At 48.3% G+C, this 13316-nt stretch overlaps 2 protein-coding genes across 4 annotated transcripts in view; one reads left to right on the forward strand and one right to left on the reverse strand.

The window, feature by feature from the left end:
• LOC148145045 (uncharacterized) overlaps window positions 1-4792 on the forward strand; it is a 103293-nt gene extending 98501 nt beyond the window's left edge. The window contains exon 3 of the mRNA XM_087975462.1: window positions 2426-4792. Within this exon, the coding sequence (XP_087831588.1) occupies window positions 2426-2543 (118 nt within the window). The 3' untranslated portion in view covers window positions 2544-4792. The remainder of the gene's footprint in view (window positions 1-2425) is intronic.
• The window catches only part of LOC148145048 (uncharacterized), a 112813-nt gene that overhangs the window by 63003 nt on the left and 36494 nt on the right, over window positions 1-13316 (reverse strand). The window lies entirely within an intron of this gene.

Genomic DNA, 13316 nt, shown 5'->3' on the forward strand with positions numbered 1-13316 from the left:
AACCCAATCTAATCCCCCCTGGCAGCACCCAGGCCATATCCCTCCAAACCCTTCCTATTCATATACCCAACCAAATGCCTCTTAAACATTGCAATTGTACCCTCCTCCACCACTTCCTCTCGCAGTTCATTCCATACCTGCACAACCCTCTGCATGAAAAGTTGTCCCTTAGGTCCCTTTCAAATCTTTCCCTCCTCACCTTAAACCTATGCCTCTAGTTTTCGACTCCACCACCCTGGGGGGAAAAGACCTCGGCTATTTGCCCTAACTATGCCACTCATGATTTTATAAACCTCTCTACGGTCACCCCTCAGGCTCTGATGCTCCAGGGGTAAAATAAATGCCCCAGCCCCTCTCTGTCTGTGTAACTGGTTAAAGCTCCTTCCCATTGTCAGCTCACTGGGACACATACACTCATTCTGTGTAACCAGTTAAAGCTCAGTTCACTGGTAGTTCCTCTTTGAAGCAGGTCGAATGGATTTCTCTTTCCAGATTCAACCCCCAATGATATTGAATGACCCTGTCAGATCTTGTATTGGAATTTCTTCCAAGATTTCTGTCTGCAGATCCTCCCCTTCTGATACCCTGTTAGCAAAGTTGAAACAAGTCATCACTGTCTGTACCGAGTAGAAACTCTGATTATATTGTATGTGTCTGTGTGTTTAAAGTACGAACCCAGGAACATACAAATGGTATTATTGATTTAAAATACATAGGAGACATGAGGAAGGAGATGTCAGGACCTGGCACTCTCTGAACCCTAACAGGATGTTCCAAGTGGTAGTGCAAACATTTCAAAATGAAGTGGATGGCCATAGAGTTGTACAGCACAGAAACAGTCCATCTCGTCCATGCTGACTAGATATCTGAAATTAATCTATCCTATTTACCAGCACTTGGCCCATATCCCTCTAAACCCTACCCATTCACGTACCATCCAGGTGCCTTTTAAAAGTTGTATTTGTGCCAGCCTCCACCACTTCCTCTCGCAGCTCATTGCACGCACGCACCACCCTCTGTGTGAAAAAGTACAAATCTATGCCTTCCTCATTCCCCGTTTTACCTGTACTGATACCCTCGGGGATCTCTGAACTTGGACAGCAAGGACCCTTTGTTCCTGAGCACTCTGTAGGGATCTATTATTTATTGCTTACTTCCTTCCCTATTAAGATGAGGTGTTGTCCCTCCAATTTGCGGTTTGATTCGTTGTGGCAGTAGAGGAGGCCAAAGATGGTAATGTCAGAAAGGGGGTGGGAAGGGGAATTGAAATGGGTGGTGACTGGGAACTCTGGTCGGCTCTGTGGACCCGGATATGATGCTCAGTGAACCATTCCCCAAGTTTGCGCTCGCTTTCCCCGATATAGAGAAGACCACAACTGGCAAACACATGGCAAATGCAGTACCACAATATGAAGTTATCGCCTTTGCTGTGGAAAAAAAGTAGAAAGGAAGTGCATTGTTTAAATGGAGATGTAATTGGATGTGGAGAAAGTGAGAACTGCAGATGCTGGAGATCAGAGTCAAAAAGTGTGGGACTGGAAGAGCACGGGAGGTTAGGCAGCATCTGAGGAGCAGGACAGTTGGCTTTTTGGGCACGAGCCCTTCATCAGGAATGATGTGTGGATGGACAAAGGAGCCTCAGCGTCCTTCTACATCAGTCGCTGCCAGTTGTCAGACATGTGCAGCAAACAATCTGCAAGGCAAGTGGTATATTAGCAAGAGGAATTGAGTTCAGAAGTGGGGATGTCTTCCTGCAGTTAGGGGATCATTGAATATATTCAAGGCTGAGTTCATCTGATTTTTGAACAACAAAGAAGTGGATGTTTGTGGGGGAAGGCAAGAACATGGTTTAAGACCAGTACAGAACGGTTCCAGAGTCAGACAGCACAGAAACAGACCCTTAAGTCCAACTAGTCATAGAGATATACAGCATGGAAACAGACCCTTCGGTCCAACTCGTCCATGCCGACCAGATATCCCATCCCAATCTCGTCCCATCTGCCAGCACCTCGCCCATATCCCTCCAAACTCTTCCCATTCATATACCCATTCAGATGGCTTTTAAATGTTGCAATTGGACCAGCCTCCACCACTTCCTCCTGCAGCTCATTCAATACATTTACTACCCTCTGTGTGAAAAGGTTGCCCCTCAGATCTCTTGTTTCTTTCTCACCCTAAACCTATGCCCTCTTGTTCTGAGATGTCAGTCTTGACATTTTTGCTTTTCTGCCCCTGTAAGATCCTGAATCAGCACCTTCAGGAGAATTAGTTAGAGCTGAGTGAGAACAGATTAGTGGGGGAGAGAGTGGGATGGTGCATTCAATTGTGTGGAATAATAAAAGAATATTCCACAGAAAGTAGAATTGCTTGTTCTGAATTTCTACCCTGCACTGACAGTGATGACTTTTGTAATCTCTTTTTACAGCGTATTTGAAGATCTGATGGCGGAAGTTTCTCAATCAACAGATGAAGGGCTTCCTGACCCTCCTGCTCCTCGGATGCTGTCTGACATCCCCATGCTTTTCCAGTGCCACATATTGTGACTGACTCTCCAGCATTTGCGGTCCTCACTTCAACATCGATGTCTGACAGTCACTCAGTCCACCAGGACCGCAACGATTTTCGACTGTGATTTCTGTGAGAGGGATCAAAGCTTTTTGGTCCTGTCTGAGTATGTTTTCAGCATCAGTGGGACTAGATGAGAGACCCCACTGTTGCAGCGCACTGAGTGTGGAGCCTGAAACAGTTATACGGCCTGGGAAGAGGAATTCACAGCAGGGAGGGGCTGGAAATGCGTTTATGTGCAGCTGAAGCTTCGGCCATGGAGAAACCTGAGGAATCCCGCCCCGTGGAGAAACGATGGAAGTGTGGTGACTGTGGGAAAGGCTTTCATTTCCCGTCTGCTCTGGAGACTCATCGGCGCAGTCACACCGGGGAGAGGCCATTCCCCTGCCCTGTCTGTGGGAAGGCCTTCAGACATTCCTCCCACCTGCTGGCCCACCAGCGGGACCACACGGGGGAAAGGCCCTTCAGCTGCCCAGATTGTGGGAAGGCCTTCATGTTTTTCTCTGCCCTGTTGGCCCACCGGCGAATCCACACGGGGGAGAGACCGTTCAGCTGCTCTGAGTGTGGGAAGGGCTTCAACTATTCCTCCGACCTGCTGAGGCACCAACGGGTTCACTCAGGGGAGAGGCCCTTCAGCTGCCCCGAGTGCGGGAAGGCCTTCAGCAATTACTCCAACCTCCAGACCCACCAGCGTGTCCACACAGGGGAGAGGCCCTTCAGCTGCCCTGAGTGTGGGAAGGCCTTTACCCAGGTCTCCACCCTGCTAAGGCACCAGCGGATCCACACGGGGGAAAGGCCGTTCACCTGCTCTTGGTGCTGGAAACGCTTCACCCGCTCCTCCCACCTGCGCAAGCACCAGCGAGTTCACGTGCCATCACAGGGGGATTGAAGGAGTGACGGCCGAGTGCCTTTATCGATTGGATATCAACCCGGTTCTGGGGACTCCCGGGTTCGAATCCTGCCACGACAGATGGCAGAATTGGTATTCGGTCAGAAATGTGGAGTTCAGAATCTAACGATGAGACCGTTTCAGGGAGAGGGTGGTACGGGGGAGAAAGCCCCCATCTGCTTCCCTCTCTCCCTTGTTAGGGAAGGGAACCGCCATTGTGCGAAAGGATTCACTCAGTCGTTCCAGCTGCATCCTTTACCCGGTCTGGCCGACACGTAACTCCAGACCCACAGCAGTCTGGTTGACTCTACACTGCCCTTCCCCCACAGGCAACTGAGCAGGGAGAAACTAACTAGGAGAGAGGGAATGGGTTGAAATTGCTGAGTGAGGCAATACTTCCTCCGGGTTACGGCTGTGCCAAGGATCCAATTACAACCTGGTGCTGCCCAATAGTAAAGACAGTGGGGTGTGTGTGGGCTTTGCTCTTGAGCTGTTTAAAAAGCTGTACTTTGTCTATGCCTTTTTGCAGGGGGGCCATCTGAAGCTGTTACAGAGTCGGGTCACAATAAAGGTTACCTGAACTTACCGCCGGGCTCAGACTCTCATTGAAAGCTTTGAGCTCCAAGAGATTGTTTGTTTACAGCTGCTCCTCTCTTTCAACCTCCTGCAGAGTTTCCAATTTCGTGTAACAGATGGAGCAGTGAATGAGTAGCTGGTATCGTTAGAAATTGTAAATCTTTCAGGTACTGCGTTGTTTCATCAGCATTGTAAAGTTTACTGGCAGCACCAGGAGGTGTGGGCTGTGTTCACTAGAAACGATGTGGAGATGTCGGTATTAGACTGGGTTGATAAAGTTAAAAAAAATCATACAATACCAGGTTACTGTCCAACAGGTTTATTTGGAAGCACTAGCTTTGAGTGCTGCTCCTTCATCGGGTAGCTGTGGAGCAGCATCGTTAGACACAGAACGTATATCAAAAGATCAGTGACATGCAACTGATAGAATATATTGAACAAGCCGAGATTGCTGTGAAGTCTTTCATCTCTTAGAATGGGTGCGGGTTTTGGTTCATTAATGTGTAACTGCCAGAACAGTTACATTCTTTTAAGTCACATTCTTGAGATGACTTAAGGTTTTATAAAAAAAAGATATCATCTCAGCTCAGACAATGCATTAAAGGTGTGAGATTTGAGTCTGTCAATATTCCAATCTTGAATCAGACTGGTTCTATTTCCAAGGAGGAATTCATAAAATATTACATGGATTGACTGCCTGGAAATTGTGTGCTTTTTGAGCAAAATTGAATGTATCTGCAAATATAATTCTGCCAATACAAATTCACCCCAAAGAATTGTGTGCGCGTGCATGTGAGTTTGTGTGTGAGAGTGTGTACATGCCTGGTAAAGTGTGAATGTGATGGAGTATAAGCCTGAGAGAGTATTGGGGGGGGGGGGAAACGTGTGTGTGTCTGAGGGGGAGCATGTGTGTGAGAGGTATTAATACAAGCAAGGGGTTGCATTTTGCTAAAACAAGGAAGGGCAGGACTTGTACAGATAATGGTCGGGCCCTGGGTCATGTTATAGAACAGACAGGCATGGGGGGGGGGAGTGGTGTTCAGGTACATAGTTCGTTGGAAGTTGCATCACAGGTAGACAGGGCAGTTAAGAAGGCATTTAGCAGCATAGCATTCATTGTTCACACCATGAAGTATAGGGGTTGGGACATCATGTTGAGGTTGTACAAGCTGATGGTGAGGCCACTTTCAGAGTACTGAGTACAGTTCTGATGGCCCAGTATTCTTCCAATTACAATCAGAGAGGGTTCGGTAAAGACTTACCAGAATATTGTAAGGACTGGAAGGGTTTGAGTGATAAGGAGAGGCTGGGACTTTATTCACTGGAGCACAGGAGGTTGGGGGGGGGGTGACCTCATTGAGATTGATAAAATCATGAGGAGTGGAGGTAAGCTGAATAGCAAATGGCTCTTGCTTAGCGTCGGGGAACGCAAAACCTGGGGGGGCATTTTTTTAAAATGTAAGGAGAGAGATTTAAAAGGAACCGGAGGGTCAACATGTTGAAAGAGGGTGATTTGCATGTGGAATGAACTTACTGAGGATGTGGTAGATGCAGGTACAGTGACAACGTTGAAACAGCATTCGGATGGGTATATGAATAGAAAGGTTGAGAGGGAAATGGGACAAATGTGGGCAAGTGGGACTGGTTTAGTTTGGAATCCTGGTCGGCATGGACGAATTGGACCGAAGTATCTGTTTCTGTGCTGTATACCTCTATTGAAACCAGTAGAATTCTGAACGGGGCTTGACAGGATAGATGCAGATAAAATGCTCCTTTGTGAGGAGGGTCATCAAATTCCGACAATGTGGAAGCAGGCCATTCAGCCCATCTATTTCACTTGTCCCTCTGAACAGTATCCCACCCGTACCCAACCCCTTACTCCGTATTTCCCATGGCCAATCCACCCTAACCTGTACATCCCTGGTCACTGTGGGTAACTTAGCACGGCCAATTCTCCCTAACCTCCACCCGAATCTATAAATTACCTTCTCAAGAATGTAATTTAAATGCCGACTGGGAACCCTCCAACCACAGGGGATGAACTTGGACTTCACCAGTTTCTTCATCCCCCCTCTCTCCCCCCCCCCCCGTCTCAGCCGAATCCCTCCAGCCCGGCACCGCCTTCCTGACCTGCAGTCTTCTTCTTGACCTCTCCGCCTCCATCCTACTCCGACCTATCACCCTCACCTTGACCTCTTTCCACCTATCACATTTCCAACGCCCCTCCTCCAAGTCCCTCCTCCCTACCTTTTATCTTCTCCTGCTGAACACTCTCTGCTCATTCCTGAAGAAGGGCCTGTGCCCGAAACGTCGAATCTCCTGTTCCCTGGATGCTGTCTGACCTGCTGTGCTGTTCCAGCAATAAAGTTTCAAAAATGTCAGTCTGACTCAACATTGGGACACAGACAGAATTCACACCTACTGTCTCTCCTTATAAATAGGGCAACGTCTCTTCGAAATGTAGGTTCATTTAGATATAACTGCGTCACTTTACATATGAAGATATCCCTTTGAATGTGCCCACATCCCTTTGAAATGTAATCTTGTCCATTTAAACCTCTTTATTTGCAGAAATACCCGTTAAAATGTCCACGTTCCTTTAAAATGCAGATTGCCCCCTTTCGATATGACGCCGTTCCGTTAGATGTGGGAATATCTGTTTAAATTGAGCCGTGAGCTTTCCCAATGTAGACAGGGCTCCTGGAAACGTGGCAGTGTCCCCCCTGCAGCTGCAGAGCGAGACAGGAGAGTTTGTTTTTGTGAATGAGCAGTTGTAGCGCGAGGTGGCTGTTGCTTGGCGACGGTGAGGCTCCCCGGCACCGCCCACCCCCGGCCCCGCCCCGCCCATCCCCCGGCCCGGCCCCGCCCACCCCCGGCCCGGCCCCGCCCAACCCCCCGTGCAGACGTCACGCGGGGGCGAAGGCGGTTGGGAGGAGAAGTCGCTCGAGCGAGGAAGCGGCGGGAGGGCGGCCGTTAGGAAAATGGCGCCGCGCGGCCCGGGGCAGACACCCGTCACTGGCCGCCGCCGCCTTCCTGGCGCAGCTGCTGTGTCACGGCCACACCGGCCGGCTGTACAGCAGCCAGGAGCCGGTGAGCATTCTGGAGGCGGATGGGGTTAAGGGCCTGCTTGGGAACTCGTCGGCCGCCGGGGTGGTGGAGTTCTACTGGTCGTGGGGCGGCCCCTGTGTCAACTATGGGGCCACCTGGAAGGTACTGGGCCCGGGACGTGAAAGGTGAGGCAGGTTGTGGGGGGGACGGAGGGGAAGGAATGTGGGGCCTGTCCTGTCATAGTGACATTTTACACTCACTTTCCATCGGCTTTTACTGGCGCTTGTGCTGTTTACCCCTCACTGTGTGTTTAATCCTTGTGCTGTTTGCCCCTCACTGTGTGTTTAATCCTTGTGTTTGCCCCTCACTGTGTGTTTAATCCTTGTGCTGTTTGCCCCTCACTGTGTGTTTAATCCTTGTGCTGTTTGCCCCCTCAGTGTGTTTAATCCTTGTGCTGTTTGCCCCCTCACTGTGTGTTTAATCCTTGTGCTGTTTGCCCCTCACTGTGTGTTTAATCCTTGTGCTGTTTGCCCCCTCACTGTGTGTTTAATCCTTGTGCTGTTTGCCCCTCACTGTGTGTTTAATCCTTGTGCTGTTTACCCCTCACTGTGTGTTTAATCCTTGTGCTGTTTACCCCCTCATTGTGTGTTTAATCCTTGTGCTGTTTACCCCTCACTGTGTGTTTAATCCTTGTGCAGTTTGCCCCTCACTGTTTGTTTCATTCTTGTGCAGTTTGCCCTTTGCTGTTACTTGTGCAATTGCTGAGGGTGTTGTGTAAATACTAGTGAAGGATACTATGCATCAGCATGTATATGTTCCTCAGTCATTGAAGGGGCAGGACCTGTTGAGAATGGTTAGTAAAGCATGTTGTGCACTAAGCCTTGTTAACATGGATATAGTTTGTTATTTGGAAAAGTAGACTTTTTATTATTTCGAGTCATAGAGATGTACAGCACGGAAATAGACCCATTCGGTCCAACCTGTCCATGCCAACCAGATATCCTAAATTAATCTAGTCCCCTTTGCCAGCACTTGACTCATATCCCTCTAAACCCTTCCTATTCACATACCCAGCCAGATATGTTTCAAATGCTGTAATTATACCGGCTTCCACTACTTCCTCTGGCAGCTCATTCCATAGATGCACCACCCTCTGCATGGAACCGTTGCCCCTCAGTTACCTTTGTGGTCTCACCCTAAACCTATGCCCTCTAGTTGTGAATCTCACCCCAACACTGAGGAAAAGACTTAAACATTGAGCAGCCAGACAAATGCAAAAGCAATCAAATATCGAGCCACATGGGGGAAAAAAATTATGGCTGTGCCCTTTTTGTTCTTCCATAGGAATTTGGACACTTAAAATCTGTCAATAACACCAGCATTGCTACAGTGCATATTGTGTACACTCCTCAGTGTCAACAAGCAGGGCACACGTTTGCTGGTGTCACCAAAACATTGGGCGTGTTCCTCGCTGTCGGCAGAAAAGGGGCGAGACCTACGTTTTTAGATTAGATTACATTACAGTGTGGAAACAGGCCCTTCGGCCCAACAAATCCACACCGACCTGCCGAAGCGCAACCCACCCATACCCCTACATTTACTCCTTACCTAACACTTCGGGCAATTTAGCATGGCCAATTCACCTGACCTGCACATCGTTGGACTGTGGGAGGAAACCGGAGCACCCGGAGGAAACCCACGCAGACGCGGGGAGAACGTGTAAACTCCACACAGTCTGTCGCCTGAGGCGGGAATTGAACCCGGGTCTCAGGCGCTGTGAGGCAGCAGTGCTAACCACTGTGCCACCGTGCCGTTTGATGGACAAATAAGGAGCACTGGAGGACCGGAGGGAGACTTCTCCTCCTGCCATTCGGAGCTCCCCTGTTGGTGAATGTGGAAGTTGGACCATGAGGTTCTGAAGCTCCTGCTCCTGTTCTCTCTGAATGAAGATTGAGCTTCACTTCAGACTGCAACGTCTTTCCTCTGTCCAACATCTGAGAGTACGGCCCACTCTTTTCTCACCCCCATTTCCATTTATGTTTCATTCTGAGGTTCAGTTGTTGACTTGGAGCAACTGAAAGGAATGGGAGTGAATCCAGCGAGGGGACAGACTCTGGAAAAGTTAGTCCAGGCCTTTGTTCTCAATTGGCAAAATAGACAGGCAGGAGACTGAAAGAACGCAGCAAGCCAGGCAGTATCAGGAGGTGGAGAAGTCGAGGTATCTGGTGTAACCCTTGTTCAGGACTGGAGGTGGGTATAGGGAGAGCTGTGGAACAAGGGTGTGCTGGGGGCAGGGTACTGAAGTGGGGAAACGTGGAGACAGGTAGAAGGTACAATAGACAATAGGTGCAGGAGTAGGCTATTCTGCCCATCGAGCCAGCACCACCATTCATTGTGGTAATGGCTGATCATCCTCAATCAGGATCCTGTTCCTGCCTTATCCCCATAATTTGGTACGACCTGGTTGGTGAATGGGAGGAAGGAATCTAGTTGGCAGGGAAGAGTGGAAGGGGCTGGGAAGTGAGTTGGGGGATGGGATGGGAGATTATTTGAAATTGGAGAACTCAATGTTGTGTCTTCCGGGCTGTTGACTGCTCAGACAGAAGATGAGGTTTTGTTCCTCCAATTTGTGGTTTGGTTTGTTGTGGTAATGGAGGAAGCCAAAGCTAGTCATGTCAGAAGGGGAGTGGGAAGGTTCATTAAAATGGGTGGAGACTGGGAAGTCCGCTCAGCCTCTGCAGACCCGGCTGTGATGCTCAGCAAACCGTTCCCCAAGTTTACGCTCGGTTTCCCCGATGTAGAGAAGACCACAATTGGCAAAGTACAGCAGGTCAAGCAGCATCCGATCAGTCGGACAGTCGAAGTTTTGGGCACGAGCCCTTCATCAGGAATGATGCGTGGATGTTCAGAGGCGCATCAGTGTCCTTCTGTGCCAGTTGTCAGACAGGTGCAGCAGGCAATGAGCAAGGCAAGTGGTGTATTAGCAAGAGGAATTAAGTTCAGAAGTGGGGATGTCTTCCTGCAGTTAGGGGGTCATTGAATATATTCAAGGCTGAGTTCATCTGATTTTTATGTGAATGTTTATGGGGAAGGCAAGAAAATGGTTTTAAGACTAATATAGGACCGAGTTACAGAGCAATGCAGCACTGAAACAGCCCCTTCAGTCCAACTAGTGAAAATGGAGGTAGTGATTGTGGGATGGAGATTTTCAGCTTCCAAGGAATAAGAGAGGAAAGAGTTCACTATAAGTTAGAATTTATGGGATCGGTTGATGAGCCGAGGAGTGTCAGTTGGAATTTAATTTAGAGAAATCAGAGGTTTGCATTTTGGTCAAGCAATCCAGGCAGGACTGACACAGTTCAGGGGAGTGTTGCAGAATAAAGAGACCTTGGAGTGCTGGAGTCTCAGGTGGATAGAGTAGTGAAGGCAGCATTTGGTTTGCTTTCCTTCATTGCTCATAGTATTGAGTATAGGAGTTGTGCGATCATGTTATACACACTTCCCACTCGAACGTGTTATCTAACTGCTCAACTGTTTTTAGTGAATATAATCCACACCTCCCACTGCTGCCATAACGCGGTTTGTTTGGAAGCCCTAGCTTTCGGAGTGATTAGATTTATTTTAGATTTTATTACTTAGTGTGGAAACAAGCCCTTCAGCCCAAACCAACCCTTCGAAGAGCAACCCACCCGGACCCATTCCCCAACATTTACCCCTTCACCTAACACTACAGGCAAATTAGCGTGGCCACTTCACCTAACCTGCACATCTTTGGACTGTGGGAGGAAACCCACGCAGACACTGGGAGAATGTACAACTCCAAACTGACAGTTGCCCGAGGTGGGAATTGAACCTGGATCTCTGGCGCTCTGAAGTGCTGCTGCTGCTGCTTCAGGTGGTTGTGGAGAATAAGATCATGATTTGACTATTTATAGCCAACAGAGTCCAGTTCATGGAGATGTGATACATGAAACAATTTAGATTGAATCTTCCATCTTTTAGAATGGAGTTCTGTTCTTTGGTATGTTAATCCCAGAACCTGTTTTCAGTAACTTTCTCAAGAACGTAATTTAAATGCAGAGCTTTTCTATCAAAAATGTCAGACTGACTCGACATTGGGACCCAGACAGAATTCACACCTATTGGTGGGTAGGCTGGGACTTTTTTCAGGAGGTTGAAAGGTGAAGGTGTCGGGTGCCTCATTAGCAAGTTTGCAGATGGGCATTCAGATTGATGGAATATCAGATAGTGAAGGGGACTGTCAGTAGAGTGGTCAAGGCAGCGTACAACGCGCGTTCCATCATCGGACGGATTGAGTAAAAGAGCTGGCAAGTCATGTTAAAGTTATATAAGATTTTGGTTCGGCCGCATTTGGAATACGGAGTACAATTCCGGGATGTCAGATTTCCAAAAGGATGTGGATATGTTTGTAGAGGGTGCAGAGGATGTTGCCTGTTATGGAGAGCGCGAGCTATGAGGAGAGGTTGAGTAGATTAGGATTATTTTCATTGGAAATGAGGTTCGGGGAGGGGGGGTCCTGATTGAGGCCGAAAAACCATGAGCGGTGTAGACTGGGGGTGGATAGGAAGAATTATTTTCCCAGAGGGGAAGACTTAATTACTCAGGGTCACGAGTTCAAAGTGAGAGGGGAAAGGTTTGAGGAAGATATACATGGAAAGTTCTTTACACTGAGGGTGGTGGGTGCCTCGAATGCATCGCCAGCGGAGGCAGTAGGGTTGGGATCGATAGCATCATTTAAGATGTATCTAGACAGAGACATGAATGGGCAAGGAGCAGAGGGATACAGATCCTTAGAAAATGGGCGGCAGGTTTAGATAGAGTATCTCGATCAGCATAGCCTTGGAGGGCTGAAGGGCCTGTTCCTGTGCTGTAAGGTTCTTTGTTCTCTTTATAGAGGTTTACAAAACCATGAGGGGCAAAGATAAGGTGAACAGCATGTGTCGTTTCAAGATTAGGGAGTAAATTAAGGTGAGAGGAGAAAGATTTAAAAAACACATGAGGAGCACCTTTTATTTTAAACAGTGGTTTGTGTGGAATGAATGTCCAGAGGAAATGGTGGATGCAGGTTGAGTAACAACGTTTAAAAGACATTTCGATAAGTACATGAATAGGAAAGGTTCAGGGGGATATGGGGCAAACACAGGCAGGTAGGACTAGTTTAGTTTGTGAATATAGTCAGCATGGACTAGTTGGGCTGAAGGGTCTGTTTCTGTGCTGTATGACTCTGTAACTGTTCTGTACTGGTCTTGCAACCATTTTACTTGCCTTCCCCCATAAACATCTACTTCATGGTTGTTCTAAAATCAGATGAACTCAGCCTTGAATATATTCAATGACTCCCTAACTGCAGGAAGACATCCCGACTTCTGAAATCAATTCCTCTTGCTAATATACCTCTTGCCTTGCTGATTGCTTGCTGCATCCGTCTGACAACTGGCAGTGACTGGTGTGGAAGGACGCTGAGGTCACGTTTTACATCCACACATCATTCCTGAGGAAGGGCTCGTGCCTGAAACGTCAATTCTCCTGCTCCTCGGATGCTGTCTGACCACCTGTGCTTTTCCAGTGCCACACTTTTCGACTCTCATCTCCAGGATCTGAAGTCCTCACTTTCTCCACATCCCAATATGTCACCATTTAAACAACGTACCTCCTTTCAGCAGTTATTTTTTCATAACCGAGGCTATAACTTCACACTGTGGGACTGCACTTGCCGTGCGTTTGCCAATTGAGACACAGACCTGGACCAACATTTCCCGACTCTGTCCCTTCCCTAGATTCACTCGCTTTCTTTTCAGTTGCTGCAAGTCAACAATTTAACCCCAGAATGAAAAAATGAAATGGTAAAGACAGTGCCGTATTCACAGATGGCGGATAGAGGAAGGAAGTTGCAGTCTGAGGTGAAGCTCAATCTTCATTTGGAGAGGAGCAGCAGCTTAAGAACCTGATGGTCCATCTTCCGCATTCAGACAATTGGGGAGCTCTGATTGGCAGGAGGACCAGGCTTCTTGTCTGGCTTCTCATTGGTCCATTTGAAGAAGGGTTTGCACTGTTTCTGCAGACAGAGCATGCGCGGCTTTTGCTGAACCAGCATAGAATCAGAAGTGTACAGCATGGAAACAGACCCTTCGGTCCAACCCGTCCATGCCGACCAGATATCCCAACCCAATCTAGTCCCGCTCCTCAACACCTGGCCCACATCCTTCCAAACCTTTCC

Source organism: Chiloscyllium plagiosum, unplaced genomic scaffold (assembly GCF_037043375.1).
Source record: "Chiloscyllium plagiosum isolate Xiang-an unplaced genomic scaffold, Cpla_swu_hap1 HiC_scaffold_27, whole genome shotgun sequence".
NCBI classification, from domain to species: Eukaryota; Metazoa; Chordata; class Chondrichthyes; order Orectolobiformes; family Hemiscylliidae; genus Chiloscyllium; species Chiloscyllium plagiosum.